This window comes from Pholcus phalangioides, unplaced genomic scaffold (genome assembly GCF_987345545.1).
Source record: "Pholcus phalangioides strain wild (caught in Gottingen) unplaced genomic scaffold, Ppha-v1.0 ptg000022l_1, whole genome shotgun sequence".
In the NCBI taxonomy this organism is placed as follows: Eukaryota; Metazoa; Arthropoda; class Arachnida; order Araneae; family Pholcidae; genus Pholcus; species Pholcus phalangioides.
In genome coordinates this window covers 16996504-17015674 of record NW_028301615.1, presented here as the reverse complement: position 1 = coordinate 17015674, position 19171 = coordinate 16996504, and the positions used below count along the sequence as shown (strand labels likewise).

The following is a 19171-nucleotide window of genomic DNA, read 5'->3' as shown; positions in this document are numbered from 1 at the left end:
GCTGGAACGTAGAAACAATTACTGAAAATTTTGCTAATAAAAGTGATATAAACATAAAAAAAGCAACAATTCTGAGATGTCCTGAAATACAAAAAACATATGGTCAGGGTAAATGTATAGAGGATGTTTTTCAATGGTTGAAGGTGGCTGGACCACTAGTTATGCAGATACCCAGAAATTTTCGCCTGTGTTTTTGCCATATATATATTTTTTGAAATTGTGATATTTTTATAAAAAATAAATGACATCATTAAAATGATCGTGTAGTACTCACGCTGAAAAATAAATTATAAATTTCGCTCTTGCTTCATTTCGTTACAAACGAAAAGATGGTAGGTCATTTACTTTTACAATTAATATGTTAACATTACCCTAATATAGGTATCTTCAACATTTGAGACCTTTCCCTCCATATTGACCATTTAAATCCGTGTTTCCCAAAGTGGGTGATACAGCCCCTTCGGGAGGAAGGGCGGTATAAGCTCGTGGTTTATTGCAGCATTGTATTCATGGCCCCACATCCTGGAGCAGGGCCCCCAGGCCAGGATCTTATGCGGGGTCCCCAACCAAACTTTCACGGTCCCCCCTTTATGATGAATTTACAACGTGAAAAAACAAAAAATGGTGAAAATCGTCCCGGGCCCCAGGGCTGGAGCCTTGTCAGCCCACCCCTTGTGGGGGCCATGATTCTATTGGTTGGTTTTAGTTTAGGGGGATATTTTTGAAGAGTGCTTACTTCCCCCCCCCCCCCAAAAAAAAAGGAAACTGATTTTAAATCAGTGTTTCACAAAGTGGACAACATCGCTCCCTGGGAAAGGGGGGGGCGGCGGCGGTAGATGCTGTGGGTTTAGTATAGAATCCTATGAATTGGTTTGGGGGGGGGGCGATAAGAAAAATGACTAAAAAAGGGGGGTAAATTGTGAGTTCGTTTGAATAGTCTGATTTTATATACATTATTTTATGGGACAGAAAATTTTCCCATATTCTTTGGAAGGTTGCTCATTCCCATCGCAGCATCCCTCTGGATCCACATCTGGGTGAAGGTAGACAACTTCAGCTGTGAATTGAGTTGAAGCGAGTATCTTCAGCTGTGGATGAAGTCAAGGTAAACATCTTCAGATATCAGTGAAGCTAAGGCAGATATCTTCATCTTTAAATAGAGCAAAGGCAGACATCTTCGGCTGTGACTGAGCCGAGGCAGGTATCTTCAGCTGCAAAAGAAGCCACAGTAGACATATTCAGCTGCGAAAGAAGCCACAGTAGACATATTCAGATAGGAATGAAGACTAAGCGGACATCTTCAGCTTCAAATGAAGCAGAAGCAGAAGCAGATATCTTCAGCTTCAAATAGAGTGAAGGCCTGTGTGTCTGAGAAGCACATTATTGTGTAGGTGATTCCAATCATCATATATTTTACAGGACAGAAATTTTTTCCATATTATTCTTCCATTCTGAGGGGTGATCTAGGTTTGTGTTTGACGGGTGGAAATTTGACTGTTTCACATCACGCGTCACTTAAAAGAACTTCAAAGCCTAAGAGACTGAGGAAAAATGATGCAGTTTTTAGCCGCAAAGCAGAATATTTTGCATTGTTCTGCTGCAATCCCTGAGATTTTTTCTCAGATTTTTCTGCAGCGTCGCTGATTGTTCTGCGATGTACATCTCGCATATTCTACTTCTGGGGGTTTTTTAGTTCCTTACTTATCACAAGAACGATGACCATTCTTCAATATACACTAAAAATATGAGAAGATATCTTGATAGACCGGTGAATAACAAAAATAAACATGAAATGAAGGGTGAGAAGGGTTGTGATATCTATACGTGAGAAAGCATATTATGAATGTAAAGAAATATTTAAGAATCACACATTTAATTGAAGTAGCAAAGAGACTAATACGGGAAGTCTTCAATCAACTGGTCATGAAGGTATTATAGTCACAAAAATTCCAATATCCTTATCTGAGTTAGAGATGTGAGGTGAGAATATTCTCCTGGATGTAAAAATTGCAGAATAATCGATAATATTCATTTTTCTTTTAAATAATGTTAAAAAATTTACTAATTTTATTTATATTATGAAACATTCAGTTTTCATTGCCAGAAACATTTAAAACATTACGATTTTTGGTATAATCACCTCATAAAGACAACATTTAGTTCGAGAATATTCTCAGAATATTTTCTTGGTTGTAATGAGAGGTTTTAAAAGTTTGGTTATGAAGATTTCAGAAACGTTAAGATTAAAACTTGAAAATATTTTAAAATTAGATAATTTTCACAGAAATTAGTTAAAAGCAAAGAATAAAACCAAAGTTGATTGACAGAGGAAGCTGTTCAAATATAGCTGTTCAATATATAATCACCTTCATTCTAAGAAGATACGGAACTGTTATTTTCTTTAATCTACATACACTTAAGTTTCGTACCGCTCGTATTTCTTTGCAAGTTGTGAAATTCAGCCATAGTTGTTTCGTTTAATTGTTTTTAAATTTTAATATGTGGGCTACAAACTTCAATATTCCCCGTCGTCTTGACAGGTGGGAAATGGGACATTCCCACCAGACATCCCATACTGGGAAAAGACTTCTAAATTACTGGAGAATAGTCTTATCGAAAATATTAGAATATTATTCTCAAGTTATATTTACAGAGACTATTTATTATAATGCATGTTATTACAGATATTCTTGTGAATATTCTCATTGTGGAGAATATTCAAAAATTTCTCTGGAAGGATTATTATTAATAACTTGAGAATGACTCTAATATTTTTTTATAAGAATTTTCTCCAGTAATTTTTTATAGTAGTCCTTCTGGAGAATATTCTTGAATATTCTTCTCTATGGGATTCTCAAGTTATTCATTGTAATAACGTGCATTTAAAAATAAATATATATTCTTGAGAATATTCTCTGGAAGGACTATTATAATTAACTTGAGAATAATAGTTATTTTTGATAAGAATATTCTCCAGTAATTTATGATAGTGGTCCTTCCAGAGAATATTCTCCTTAATGAGAATATTTTCAAGAATCTTCTCGAGAATATTCCTCTAAAGATTATTCGCTAGAATTTTACATCTCTAATCTGAGTGGTGGCAGGGAAGCGCACATGGTGGATATGTGAAGAGGGCCTGAGGTCGAAGATGGAACAGATATAGTTTCATTCCTTTTCTTAGGTGATTTTAGAGGTAAAACCTATTAATAACAAAAAGAAAAAAAAAAAGAAATTCATGGTAAAGGAAAATAACAAACAGTTTTATAATTAACACTTCTGGTTTGCTGTTATTGTTAGTTTCTCCATTGTTGTGTTAACATCAGGTAAATAATTTTTACTCCTTTAAGATCACGATTGAAAAAACTTCAAAACCTCAGGGAAAACAAAAGACTTAAAATTGTCTTAACAAGCTGTGACACATAGCAACTGGGTCGGAGTTCAGCTCACCACACAAATTTGGCTGCCAACCTCGGTATCAAGGGCAAAATAAAAAATACTCAACATACTATTGTATTTGACTTGAAGTTGATTATAAAGTTGTGAAATGTGTACATGAAGAAACTTTTCGCTTATAATTGTAAAGTTTTGGTGGGCAATCAGTTTCACATTTCTGCTGGTAATATAAAATAAATGTATGGATTGTTATTTTGCAGATGCAATTCATGTTGCTGTTCAGCCGTCAAGGCAAGCTACGACTGCAGAAGTGGTATGTGGCGCATCCAGATAAACTCAAAAAGAAGACAACTCGTGAATTGGTTACCACCATCCTGGCAAGGAAACCAAAGATGTGTTCGTTTTTAGAATGGAAGGATTTGAAGATTGTGTATAAAAGGTTTGTTATAATCAGAGTTGAGTTATGTTCTCTCTCTCTCTCTGACTTAACCCACTTGCTATCATATATATATATATATACATACATATATATATATATATACACACACACACACACACACACACACACACACACACACACACACACACACACACACACACACACACACACACACCAGGGCTTGACAAAACACAGGCTGCCATGGTGATTAGAAAATTAGTACAAACCAGGGTTGGCAAGGTTTTGGACAGTACGGTAAAAACCCTCCTGTCCAAAACTGTCCAAAACCTCCTATTTATAACTATAAGTGAAAAACTTTGTAATTTGATAAAGAGGTTACTTCTATAATAAATTAAACTTTGTAATTTGATAAAGAGGTTACTTCTATAATAAATTAAACTTTGTAATTTGATAAAGAGGTTACTTCTATAATAAATTAAACTTTGTAATTTGATAAAGAGGTTACTTCTATAATAAATTAAACTTTGTAATTTGATAAAGAGGTTACTTCTATAATAAATTAAACTTTGTAATTTGATAAAGAGGTTACTTCTATAATAAATTAAACTTTATATTATATAAATTATATTATATTATTAATTACATTAAATATAATAAAATTTTGAAATTCAAAACAGTATATGCAAAGGGTTGGAGAGAGAAACAAAGAGTGTAAATTATTTTTCATTTTATGAATTTTTTGTCACTTTCTGAATGTTTTTTTTTATTTGAAAACAATACAGGGTGTTTCAAAAAGTTAGACCAAATATTAAAGAGGTAGTAGAATACCCATTTCAGTACAAGAATTTTAATCAAGAGACATGATTTTTTGCTGTGAGGTCAGAAATTAAACTTGCTAGAGGTGTGCAACAAGCATCCATTTGCAGGGCTCCCACTTGTCCTACTTTTCAGTAAAATGTCCTACTTGCTCGGTTTCGTCCTACTTTTTACCACAAATCCTATCAATAAAATTTATGTAATTGATTTTAATTGAGCAGAGAATCCTTGATATATTGCCAAATATTACAAATGTTGGAGATTACAATTAATGATTCTGCCAAAGCAGAAATTGTATCGCATTAAAGGTTATTTGGGGGCGGGGTGTATGTGGACCATTTGATTTATTAGTTTTTCATTTGCTTAGTTTGAGGGTTCAATAAGTATAGTAGTCATTAAAAACTTCTGCTGGTTGAAAAAAAAAAAATTTTGTATTTATTACTCTTCATGGTCTTGGACAGTAACTAGCATTCATCATTCAAAATTATGGTGCAAATAGGTGAAACACCAGTTTCCATTACAAAGCAGTTGGATACATAAGCCTATTCTAAGTTTGGTGATTCTGATGCTACCGAATAGCATTCAGTTGTCTTCTGTATTTTTAAGGCATGAATAGGCATAAACAATATTTACCAGAGTTGGCAAGATTTTGGATAGTACGGTAAAATATAAAATTGTATTGTCCAAAACCCTCTTGTCCAAAACTGTCCTAATCTGTCCAAAACCTCATATTTATAACTAAGTGAAAAACTTTGCAATTTGATGAAGAGGTAACTTCTATAATCAAATAATAAACTTTATATTATATAAATTATATTATAATATTGAAATTACATTAAATATAAAATTTTGAAATTCAAAACAGTATGTGCAAAGGGTTATATGACTGATATCAGGTTATCAAACAATTGAAACTGAACTGTCTTGAGGTTAGATATTATATTTATGAAAACATGAAAGATACAAGAATGGGATAAAAAGTTGTTGCATGGAAATCAGAAAAAAACAATAGATATGACTACAGAATGAAATTAAAGTTACATTATAATCGAGCACTAATAATCAAGCGCAGCTGCACCTTTTAACATTCGATATAACACAACTAATTTAGCTGCCCTATCTGTGCTAAAATGATTTCTAAGATAACAAAATTTGAAAATATTCTTTCAATTGATGCATAACTTCGGCAACATGAAAATAAAAAAAAAACAATGTGTTAAAGACAGTCTTTTGATAAGCCTTCTTCCAGTGTTTTTCGTATTGAATGATAGAATTGTAATTGTATGAATTGTACAATTGTATTGTATTGATAGTATTGAATGATAGAATTGTAAATATAGCTTGAATTTATTCGGTGAAATATTAGACAGTTTAATAATACACACCTGTGCAGACACACCGATCACCCCCGTCCTCTAGCGGCTCTGTTGCTATAGTATTAAGGACAAGTCGCCACTTGTTATAATGACCCTATGTTATAGTGACCATTCCATTAAAACGAGTTGTAGTATAAGTCCCAAACGTTTTTTCCTATAATGATATAACCTATATGTTTTTCTTTTGCTATAACGACCACACGATATATCATCTGTTTTTGATAGAATGATAAGAGACCATTATGAGGAGCTTTGACTACTATTAATGTGAATAATGCTTTGAGATGGGATGTATGAATTATGTAAGTGCAGTAAAACCTCAACGATCTGATGTCATAGAAACAAATGTAGGTTTGTAAATTAAATTCCTGGATACTCTCTATATATATATACACACACACACTCTTTGGTTTGCAGCTGCATCATTAAGTTTCTTAGAATCATTATTTATAAAACTGGTTATGCGATGAGGAGGATGATATATATATATTTTTCTTAATCGAGGCAATTTTTATTTGCATGTCAATGAAAATGTGTATCACATTTTTTTTAATTTTTATTTTACTGCTTGCGAATTGCTTTTTAAAAGAAGAAATCGGGTATAAAAAATGTTTCAGATTTTTAAAAGCTTCAACTCTCATAAGAGGTGGGAACATGAAAGATGTAACTACACATTTTATGATTGGATGAGTTCATCTTGCAGATCTCATCACTGAATAAGAGTTAAAGCTGTTTGTTTTAGCAAATAACTCCATTGGTAATTGTTGTTTTTAACCACAGTATTCCATTGAAATCGTATTGTCTTCCATAATTAAAAAATAAAAAAAAAAACAAATCCTAATAAATTTTTTTTCTTCTAGGTATGCCAGCTTGTATTTTTGTTGTGCTGTTGAGCAGTGTGATAATGAACTCCTCACTTTGGAAGTAATTCATCGTTATGTAGAGCTTTTGGACAAATATTTTGGGAGTGTAAGTTTAACATTATGCTTTCTAGCAAAAACCTTTTTTTTGTTAATTTAAAACAAAGACATGCAATTGATAAAGCTGCATGTTGAATATTAAATAATGTGTAACAAGCATTATGGTTGGAAAAAATAGTCCTGCCTTTCATGCAAGCTTGAATTGACTGTGAAAATTTCTTTATTTGCTGGATTTGACATTGAATGATTTATAGGAGCACAACCCAGTCCTCTTTCTTCCCTCTCCCCTCAAATTGAAAGAAAAGAGGATTTTGAACATTGTCTCTTAGCAAGAACTTGAAATTTTTAATAGCAATTTATAGTATATTTCATCATTGTTAGTTTCATTTAAAATGTTGTGCTAAAATTTTTAGAGGGACAGATTGCTGCTTGCTTCTTCAGTGAACATTTAACAATTTATTTGCATTACTTTTTGCCCAGTGTTTCAGTGAATTTTAATTTTTCAGGTATGCGAGTTGGATATAATTTTCAATTTTGAGAAGGCATATTTCATATTGGATGAGTTGTTGCTCGGTGGCGAAGTTCAAGAGACCAGTAAGAAGAATGTTCTGAAAGCTATTGCTGCGCAAGATCTATTGCAAGAAGTAAGTTCGAAAATTTTATTGATTTCACTACTCTTCATTGGACTTGTACTGGACACTGCACTGAAATAGTAAAATAATTTTATGAAAACTGTGAAATCCGAATAACATCAATTAGGCTTAATCCAAGATCTGTGTCGAAAGTTATATTTTTCCCCAATGGGACTGACAAATGAGTGTTTTACATGATGTTATCAATGAAAATTAAATTATATTTATCAACACATTGAGAGTTTTAGTCACACAGGAATGAGACATAAAGGCACACTTATATTTAGGTGGGGAGAAAAAAAATCAGCACACACAGATGTTAAAATCATAATATTGCTTTATGTGTCTAGTAATTAGTTTTTAAAAATAAATTTATAACTAATATCCAGCATTGTTATGTAGCGACCATATGGTTGTGTGGGCAGCTTGATGGACCCACATTTGAACCCCACTCTGACAGCATAGCGGTGGTCAGGTGGAATTGTTTTTCCAACTCCAAGGCACAAATGTTAGAAGCGCTGATCTCCTATTTAAAAAAGTTTCTATACAGAGAGTAATCAGGCCTACACCATTTCAAATTCATGCATAATACAACAGATAAAAAAAAGCCACACAGAAACAAACTTCACGTTAGGTATACGAAACATGCGCCAAATTCCAATACGCATCAATTCATTAGAATTTACTCAAAGGAATGCTTATGAGGCACTTGTGTCATTTAGTAGTAATAGTATTCTTGAGCGAGATTCAAATTTATCTGTTTCTGCAGTTTTGTTTGGCCCAGCCCTGTATAAGGGACTGTAAAGGATGAACAATGATACAAGTGTTTATACAAAAATTGCCACGTTTTTAAGACAAATAAATTCAATTGGTCGAATGGTCGACGCGTTTCGGCTCTTCCATGGAGAGCCGTCATCAGGACCTGGTGGTCAGAATACACATGAATGAGTGGGTGGAAGAGTGATGTTTACGTCTGGTCGTCCGAAGAGTTCGCCTTTGTATTTGCTGCGTCCGAGTGGTCTTTGGATGCGAATTGGGGAGCCATCTGTTGTAAAGTGTTGAAAGTTTTGTCACAACTGAGGTTAATAAAGCCTGTCCAAGCTGACGAAATAGGTGGTGTATTTCTTCCATCATGGTGATGGAAGAAATACACCACCTATTTCGTCAGCTTGGACAGAAAAAAAAATGATTTTTACGTCTTAAAAACGTGGCAATTTTTGTATAAATTAAAACCAGGCAAAGTTACTAATTTTTTTTGTGATGATACAAGTGTTGTTTGTGTAAGAAGCATGTGAGATTTTTATTTCATTTGGGGAGGCAAAAAACATTGGCTACCATGCAGAAATTTCTACTGACCAATTTAGTAAAAATGTTCTGCTAAGTAAAAGATTTAAGAACTCAGATTTATTTCTACCTTTATTCGAGTTTGAATTCCTTTGCATAGTACTGCTGGAAACATATACTTGCGTTTAGTTAAATTTGTTTATGTATTTCATATGTATTCCTTATGCATTTCTTCCATTTATGTTTTAACATTGAAGTATTCAAGCTTCGTATTATAATACAGTGAAATTCCTCAAAACAATACTCAAGGAAAGAGAGAAACATATCGTTTTAAGGAGTTATCATTGGAATATATTAACACTATGAAAAGTGCACTAGGACCAGAGAGCAATTTGTTGTAAATGGTGGTTTGTTATATGGATTTTCACTGTATTCTTGCTAATATTTCTTTGTCTTGTAAGTAGCAGAATAGGTTTTTTTTGACCGAATGTTTGTTGCTGTAATTTTCAAGGATGAAGCTGTTGAAGGTGCACTCAAAGAATTTGGACTTGTTTGAATATATACTTTTTTTATATTTATCATTCCTATTTTAGTGATTTCAAAAAAAAAAAATGTTTTTTTTATTATTTGAATATTTTTCTATATATACCGAATTTTGTATTCGGATATTTCATATATGAGAATTTTTGATTTTTTTGGATCATTCTATATTTTTTTTGCTTAGTTTATTTATCTTTTGGGATTTTTCATATTATAATAGGCTTTGAATTATTTTCCAAAAATATGAAACTTCTTCTGGTCAAATGAGTTGGAAATTTCTACTTTATTATTTATGACATACAGTTGAACTCGTTTATAACGAAGTTGAAAAAACAGCGAAACTATTCATTATATGCGAACTTCATTATATCTGTACCGGCGGAAAAAATACTGCATATAAGCAAAATGAAACATCTGCATGCAACGACACACAATTTTTGATAACTTAAATATTCTTAAAATAAATTGATTTAAAATAAAAAAAAATTAAGAATCTTGCGTAATTACATCAAACATCAATGAAAATGTGTTGATCATTGTTTGTTTGTTTCATGATATGATCGTGGACGTTAAACACTTTTCCACTTCATCCAATGCTGGAACATCTACACCTCGGAACGCGAAACAATTTCTAAGGTTTTACAAACTCAGAATGACTACCCAGTTTGGAACATTTTTTATTTTTCAACAACAGCTTCATCTTCTTCATAATTTGAAATCGTATCATTTTCATTTTGGATTTCATTGACAATGCTGCGTCTGTCATCTGGGTTTTCCACCAGTATTTCCTTATCAACATTTACATAATCTTGAAAAGAAAATTCAGGAGCAATCACTCTTTTTTGCATCAGGTGAATCCAAGTTTCATCATGTCAATTAGAAGCAAATGCCTCATCTTCTCATCGAATTCTCTCAACCATTCAGAAAAAATCTTAGAAGTCATCCATGCTTTTTTCTTTGTTGTGTATGATACAGGAAGTTTTTCCCCTTTATAAAGCAATGTGAATTTTTCAATTCTCCTATGACGAGAATATTTTTTTTTATTACTGCCATCCATTTTTGTACATACCACAGCAGATAGACAAACTTTGGAATGTTTACCTCTTCTGTCTTGAAAGCCATAGTTTTCAGAGGGAGCAACTGATAAAATATCCTAGTCTCATCTGCATTATATATATCCGCAGGTTTCTATCAGTAACTAAGTCCTTTACTGGTTTTTAACCATTTTCAACAGCTTCACTATCAACCGAAGCACTTTAGCTGGAAATTAATTTACATGCAATACTATGATGGTCTTTAAATCTTTGCAACCATTTGCTTTAAAATAATTTTTGCTTATTAAGCATACAAAATGTAATGCTTTTTCTTTCAGCAAGGGGTCTGACACATTTTTTGAACACCTTTCAAAAGAGCTGCTTCCACATCAGTATGAACTTCATCTCTGAATCTCTTCGTGGAGATGGTCAGCCAGCTCACCATCTGAAAACTTACTTTTCAATTCTTTTGTCTTCAAAATTGTGGGTATCAAGCTTAGAGGAATGCAGAATTTCTTTGAAACCTCTTTTTTTTTCCATTTTCCACTCTCAACCAACTGTATGGCTTCAATTTTTGAGTAATAGATAACATTTGTGCTTGGTCATTCTCATTAGCTTGCACACAAAAACACCATAACCAATGTCCGAATATAGCTACCAAGTAGCACAAGTGCATTAAAGGTGTTGTTAGATTGTTGAGAATAAAAACCTTCATTTTTTCTTTCTAATGAGGTTTTCTGCAGGCAAAATAGAAATTGACAACCAAAAAAAAAAAAAAAATAAAAATAAAATAAATAGATAAGGGAAGCAAAGAGGATTATACAGTACTCAATAACACCCAGAATGCCTTCCAAGAAAGAAAAATAAAAGGAACATTATATCAGTTGCAGCTACGCATTGTAGAAAGGTAGATCTACCGATAAGAAGATAAAGAAATTTGGGAAAATACATGCTGAGAGACCGGTTGAAAATTTGTTATAGGCATACTTTACTTTATAAGCAATCAAAATAATACAGATAAGCTCTTCAAAATTCTCTAAGCATGGAAGAACTTCATTATAAGTGAATGTTTGTATTATCCATATTTGTTATAAGCGAGTTCGACTGTATATGTAGAAAATTGTTTCCAAGGGGGAAAAATGTTTTAGAATCTCTGCATGTGAGGGATCTGATTTTTGTGTGTCTCTTGCACTAGTTGTGTGAAATATACCTCCAAGAGATGTTTATGCTCAAAAAACGTTTGCTAGTTTTTGGTTTGATCAATGACATTTGTTTTCACATCGCTGAGTTGTGCTGCAAGATATAAAGACAAGTTGAAGTTTTGAATCTGTGCAAAAACAGATGAAATTATTGGAATTTGGGTATGATTAGTTGTTGATATCAAAAACTATAACCTCAAAAAAACTAACAAAATGTTAATATTGTTAGGCTTTTTTTTTTGCTTTGGAAGCCGCAAGTTTTTTCATTACACAGTGTCATTGAAATAGCTGATTACTTTTAATGATCTGAATGGATTCAAAATTTTAGTTTTTACAAGACAGTGTGTGAGCTTATGATACAAAGTATATTTTGTTAACCATTGCCAAGGCTATTTATCATCTGATAATATATGACATCATATCAAATGACTATTCAATTACAGTAATACCTAACTTGCGTCTTTGACACTAACATTATCTTACCCTAAAATTTTCTTACACTGAAGGCATCACTTCTAAGAATTAAAAAGCTTATCCATACATCGAAAAAATGAAGTGCTGAGAAAACATTAAAATCTGCATATTTACTTCCCGTCTCTTCCTAAAAAGGGAGGGATATCATGGAAAAAATTACCTTGACTTATGTTTTTTTTATTTACATCATTAGTCTTCAAATTAAAATTAGTGGCGTAAGTTGGGATATCACAGTACTAAGTTCTTTTGGAAATGAAGAATAATGCAGCTACTATATTTAATATGAAAAGAGAACACTTCTTTTAATTTCTTCTCGAAAAATTAATACTTCATAACTTCAAGGAGTTTCCTTTAACGTATGAATCATTAGTGAACCCCCAAAAAATTATGAAATATATTTAAGAAATTTTGAGCAAAATATTTGTTGGAGGCATCACTCATTTGTAATTGTGATTTGTCTAATTCATGTGTTGTCATTCACACCTACTTTTTAGCAGTTGGGTGTACAATCACTGAAATTGATGTTTGATACCGAAATATATGTATTTTTAGTCAATCAACCCCCATGCAATAAGTGTGTGATTTTGCGTGTTTTCAATAGTCTTTTAGTGCCATACCAATACGTGTATGTGTGTGTCCAACTGTAGAGTCTTATACCGTATCATATGATAGTAAATGGTGCTATATGCATAGTTTATGGTATTAGCATGTGTTTTGTAATGTAAGAAAATGAGCATCAATATTATTTTTTTCTAGTCTTGTTAGGAAAATTGATTCATGTGATATCAAAACAAGATTTATTATAGAATTTTTTTAGAGCATTATTTCAAATATTTTTCTTTTGCACAAAACTGATAAAAGTTCTAGGAAAGAAACTGAAGGGGGAGGGCAAAAAAAGTATTTAGTTGTGAGAGAAATGCCAAGTACTGAAAACTATCTCCAGTCTGGCGAATGGAGGAGAACCCCATATTTTTTCCTAATACTCACACAGTAAAATATTAAGCACATGCTGGGTGCCAAAAATACAAGCTAAGATTTTATATGTGTTTTTTCCCTTTTTTGTGTTAGTAGATTGATTCCAAGTGTTTATTTTGGAATGAATTTATGTTTGATGTGTTTGAAGTGCCAATCGGAAGTGAGATTCTAAAGAGGAGCTTATATTTTTCTGTTCATTTGTGAAAAATGTATGTAAGCATTGCAGTTGAAAAAAGCAAAATAAACTTGGCTCATAAACGTAAGGGAAAATTATGCTTTTGCTGAAACATTTGCTTGTAAAATATCATTGACTAATTACATTATATTGTACCACATTACTAATTATATTACACCATATTCTTAAAAAAATCCTTTGAATCACACCAATAGAATCTGTAACTTTGAGAATTTTTTTATGGTTTGCTTTAATCAAAACACGACTATATTTATTTGCTTAACCTTCTGTCGGGCACAATATGTTGATCGTTGAGTTCAGATGCAATGTGCTTGATGGGCACACATTCAAAAAATATAATAAAAACTTAAGATATACAACTGTCAAGTGATGAAAATCATTATTGATATAGTGTCAATGGAAGAAAGAATACAAAAATTTCTGCGTAATAGGGCACAATCAGCCTAGCAGATCACTTTGGTCATTAACCCATGTTCGGTAAGAATTTGAGTGAACTGACTGTTATGCTCTCAAACCTGACTAGATGTGAAAGGGAGCTATCCAATAGTACTAGTGTCAGCCTAATCTAGGAAGGGGGAGAGAGGGGGGGGGGGGCTGTGTCTTAAATTAGTTGCACTTGACGGGCGGTTAAAGTAATGTAGTAAAAAAACCAACTAAAAACAATGCCAAATTTTGTAAAAATTAACCAGTAGCTGGATGGCTGATACATGACTTGTATTTTGACACGTCTGGGTTGAAATCCTGGTCAGAGATTTGAAACATTTGTCATTGGGAATATATTAAACCCAGCAAACCTTCAATTTATAGGTACCAGTTTAGTTAGCCTAATAGTTTAGCCATCCCGATTCGCCCGAGTGACACAGTGGTAAGATGCTCGTCTTCCACTATGAAGGTTACCATCAAGGTCCATGGTTCGAATCTGCGCATAGAATGTCAGAAGCAAGTTCTTTACCTAACGAGCCTAGGGCGACCACTGATGGATGGAGTCTTCATTTCACCCAACTCCACTGGTTGGAAATTGCTGTATGGCGATATATGACCAGAGTTGGTGTGCGGTAAAGTAGTTTAGTTAGCCTGTGGCTCACTGGTAAGATGCTCATCTACCACCATAAAGGCTACCATCAGGTCTGCAAGTTCAGTTCTGGGAAAGAACCTAGATAAGTTTTTTCCCTACCAAACCTGAGGCGATCGTGATAGATGGTGCCTCAATATGCTCTTGCTGGAAGCCCCTCTGTCTAAGATGAGAGAAGTATAACAGCATGACTTTCTTTGGACAGAAAGATTTCAGATTCAACTCAATCAGTATAAATTGCTGTATGACGATATGACCAGAGTTGGTATGCGGTAAAATAGTAGTTGCATAGTTAGCCCCTCATGTGCAAAAATGGGCTTGATGATTAGTAGGAAAAAAACATATCACTAAGTTTATTTGTATTATTTATGTTAAGTTTCTTAATATCATTGGAAGGTATAAAGTTCAATTCACATTTCATTATTTTTGCCGAAATATGACAATAACATTACATGCTGTGATTGATCAGTATCAAGGGTTTCTAATCACGACTAAATTTGGTGAATTTTCTTTCTTTTTTTTGAGTTTCCGGTTAAGTTACTAGCGATAGAATGGAATAATATTTGTGAAAGCTCTATTATCAGAAAGTCTTTGTGGGGGCGTATAGATTTTTATAATTCACTAGCAGTGGTTCCCAACTGGTAGTACATGTATCTACCCCAAGAGAACGTGATGTGTGGGATGTATAGGGATACAGTGAAAATAATCTGCAATGGCAGGAAAAACAATTTTTTGATGAAAAACAAAATGCTAGTTATGGTAAAACAAACAAGAAAAAAGGGAAGCTAATCTCATAGGCATATGTTTTCAGGAGGGGGTACTTGAAACATGAAAGGTTGGAAACCAATATTTTATAGTAGTCTATGAAAACTAACATGTTTCTTGGAATTAAGTCAAATGGCTGTGTAATTTTATGGAGACAATCATAATTGCAATTATTGGTGCTGTTGTTTGGCCATAAAACTAGCCAGATCTTTGTTATGGAAAAGAATTACATATTGTGTTGGCTAAAACATGAAAAATATTTGCGATATAAACTCGACATTTTTTCTATAGTCTTTCTGCACAGTAATGCATTTGAAGAGAGGTCTACAAAGTAGTTGTAGTAACTGCCACTTATATTGGGGGAAAAAAATCCCTACTTATCAGGGAGAAGACTGTTTCTCCTAAAACGATGTAGCATGCATAAAATAAATTGTCGGCATCATGCTAAATTCGAATATGTTTACATTGGATGAACGCAGGTGTTGAGGAGATATGATCGAAGTGTTCAAAATTTTCAATGGGATGGATAGGATAGACCATGAACTTTTAGTACACCGCCAATCGACTGCTTTTACAAGGGGACACCAGTATCGATTGGTGAGGGACAATGCAAGGTTATGGTGTCGCAGGGAATTTTTCTCTAATAGGGTTGGTAATAAATGGAATAGCTTACCCCCGGAGGTAGTAAATTGTAACACAATTGACACGTTTAAAAAGAAATACGATAAACATGTTGGGGTAAATCGAGAAGCTATCCATTCTTAGAATAAGACAACCATAAGTATTCTTTATGGGCATTGTATAATATTTTATCATGTGTGTATATTGTTTATAATTTGTGGTAATTGCATTTTTAAGTGGGTTGCTGTTTTTTTTTTTTTTGAAATGTATGACATCCATATTTTTATGGGCATCTTTTTATCAGTCACCTCGTTGGGCATTTTGCCTGTTGTGGCGTTGTATTTGTAAATCAGTAAGAAATGTTTCACATTGGCAAGAAAAAGATCAAATTAGCTTAACAGAGAGAGTCAAGTTGGTGATGTCACATTTTTTCAAAGGAGGAAAAAATCTCTGATTTTACTTTCATCTCTACTTTGTTTTTTTAAATCCCTTTTATATTTGTGTACGGTTTTTGTACATCATTTGAAAATTTCAAAGCTGTACAGGCTGATCTCAAATTCATAAGACAAACAGAGGTGGAAACACTTTTGATCACAATGTACAGTCAATTTGCAATAGCAAAGGCAGTAGAGGGTGTTTTCAGAGACAAAAACAAGCATTTTATTTTTCCGACGGATTTGCTGTGATATCAACCATTTGAGGGTGCATATCCATCTCTGGTTTGGATTTGAGATTGGTTTTTAATGATGCAAGAACCATCAAGGTTATGCCGTGCCAAACAATGATCAAGTGATGCAATGATTGTGTTAAAATTTGCGTTACCCAGGTTGCACAATGAGAAGACCTACAACATTACAATACCCTGCATCCTTGAATGGTTGATTGCTCTTGTTGCAGTAAATCAATCAGAAAAATTTGATATTTGCTTACAGTGAAGTGATGTTGTACACTCTAAAAACACCTTCCACCGCTATTGCGATTCGACCACACATTCTATGACCAACAATGTTCGTTTAGGAGTCTTACATTACCTGTTAAAGTTTGTCCCATGAATTTAGAATCACCCCGCATAAATGGCAGCTTTATTGGAAATTTATGTATTTGTGTAAAGTCTCGAAAAGGTTTAGAATTGGTATATTTCTGTTGAGAAAACTGCATTTTTTGCAGTTGTATGTTAAGAAATGGTCACAATTCTTTTTCCTCTCTGGTAAAACCTCTATCGATATAAAGTGGTGGTTAATGTGATATAAATCAGTTCAGATTGTCATTCATGCCCGTTCTCATAGTGTTTGTTATTGTCGACATATATTGATCCATGGTGAATGTGATTTTCGAATACTACCTATGCATTGATTTTAAAAATAAAAGTTCTGAATATCCCTTTATATCTCTTTTACTGTTTTATTTCAATTTTTCTGACTCTATTCTCAAATTTCCCATTATCTAGGAAGAGACACCGCAGGGATTTTTTGAAGACCATGGTCTGGGATAAGAACAAAAAAAAAAAGTGTTTTTCCCCCGCAAGAATCCAGGTGACTCGACAAAAAATGAACTCTTCACATGTTCACAAGTTGTGTGTTCTCTTGGTATATAAGTGTCTTTTCATTTCCCCACTCATGCTTTCTCTCTCTATCCATCAATTATATGAAATCAGAGGTCCACTTCGAAAATGTTTCTATTTTTGTTTTCTCAAAGATTTAAAGCACTGTTAAAACACGATTGTAGTACTTAAGTTATATATTGTAAAATGTTTCACATAATATCATATATAATGGAATAAATATTTTTGATTTGCCAAATGATTTTGTTTATCTTTTTTTATTTGTGGCTTATTACCGCAGAGAACACATTACTTAGAACAGAGTCCACTTGGGTATGTGAAGTAAAGGAGTATTGTATATGCGAATTCACATAGGGTTCGTTCAGGGGAAAGCCAGTATTTTTCGGAAATTTTATTAAAAATCATCGGGGGAAATAAGAGAATTGCAATTATTAATTATAAATGATCACAAAATCATTGACATGAGCATCTGTCTTCCATCAAATTATAAGAAAACTAAAACTACATTGATATCGAAGGTGCTGAGAGAAGTTACCCAAAAAGATTCAATATAAACCAGCGACTGCCATTTCTTACCAAATAGTTTTATCAACTTGTTTCTTGGTGTTTCACACCTTATTCGAAAGAGTAGTGCAGAGAATCTTGTGAAAATTACGTTTTGCTTCATATAAGCAGCAAAGCATGAGATCAAAGTTCCTAATAATTAGCTGTGCTTTACTTTTGACTACTGAGTGCATATATAGATTATGAAGGAGGAAGGGCAGAAAATAATCAAATATGGATAAAAAGTATGGCCAGAAGCTAAGAGAATGGCTCTTTGCCAACGTTTCAGTTTAAAATTAAAAATGTTTAGGCTCCACTCAAAAAGTTTTTAAAAGAGTATAAACTGTTTCTTTTCTGAGCAAGGGTAGCCCAGGTCGATGAGATACATGCCTCAAGTAGTAAAAAATGTTGAGGTGTCGCAATTTCTACTTGATTTGTCTTTGTCAGGAACTTTTCTGATCAGAAAAGTTCTGTTTCTGCTTTCTTTTCTGTTTCAGCGTAGGAACAACAGAAACAGACCACCACAGAAAAAAAATGTCTACTACTGTTATGAGTATCGCGGTGGGGGGTGTTAGCATATTCAACCTCTCAGAATCGGCAATAAATTGTGTAGGTCCCATCTCATCAGCCCTCGTATACAGAAAATGACATGTGACTAAAATGATCAATGATTTTCCAAGCAAAATGACAAGATATTTTTCAAACTTTCCCAGGACCAAGTGTTACTAATGAATATTCTGAAATTTTGCGTTATTCTCACACACTCCATTCCAGTAATCTCACACAAAGAATTTTACGTATCAATACCAGTTTATTTTGAGCTCCTTGGTTCCTAGGATTTTTTAAGCTCTGCATCACTCCATATAGATTTCTGGATACAGTGAAACCTTGTTACATCGAGTATTTTTCTAAATCATGTCTGGAATTGTCAGTTGTCTAATGTTAAACTCCTCTTGATACAACAATATTGTTTTACTATAAATCTCTAAAACTGTTTTTAATAAGATTTTTAAATCGCTATAGCAATATTTTTCCATATTTTGCTTGAAATCATTTTCGATTTGATTTTAACTTCACCTGTTTTCACTCTTCTGAAGGCATCTTACATCATCAGTATTTTGCACTAAACGATCACTAAAAGCATGAGGAAGTTATTCGCATCTATTGTCCCTGTGTATGACAGAAAAGTGCACTGTGGCAAGCTTCTTTACAAGGCAATATATCTAAATGAATTTTACTAATCTACAATTTTTCATGGTGAATAAATATAAAATCACATTTTGTGGTGGTGCTAATGATGCAGATTCAGAAAAGATGGCAAATACAGTACAAATTTGATTGCATGTAAGGATGATGTTGACTCGATACAA

At 33.2% G+C, this 19171-nt stretch overlaps 1 protein-coding gene across 2 annotated transcripts; it reads left to right on the top strand.

Moving 5' to 3' along the window:
• The first annotated feature begins 171 nt into the window (after positions 1–171).
• AP-1sigma (AP-1 complex subunit sigma-2) lies at positions 172–17496 on the top strand. 2 transcript variants are annotated; one of them, XM_089249370.1, is made up of 5 exons: positions 172–332; positions 3654–3832; positions 6846–6954; positions 7412–7549; positions 9333–11159. In XM_089249370.1, exons 1-5 carry the CDS (start codon positions 330–332, stop codon positions 9375–9377), a joined length of 474 nt encoding a protein of 157 aa, XP_089105496.1. In that variant the 5' UTR covers positions 172–329; the 3' UTR covers positions 9378–11159. The 2 variants fall into 2 exon arrangements, with proteins under 2 accessions (XP_089105496.1, XP_089105495.1); XM_089249369.1 differs by lacking the exon at positions 9333–11159 and adding an exon at positions 17145–17496 and having other exon boundaries at positions 175–332.
• Positions 17497–19171: the final 1675 nt, after the last annotated feature.

Bases quoted from the DNA above. Each gene is read 5' to 3' on its own strand.
- AP-1sigma (XM_089249369.1), top strand. The intron at 3,833-6,845 runs GTTTGTTATAAT...TTTTTCTTCTAG, and splicing joins TTGAAGATTGTGTATAAAAG to GTATGCCAGCTTGTATTTTT. The intron at 6,955-7,411 runs GTAAGTTTAACA...TTAATTTTTCAG, and splicing joins TGGACAAATATTTTGGGAGT to GTATGCGAGTTGGATATAAT.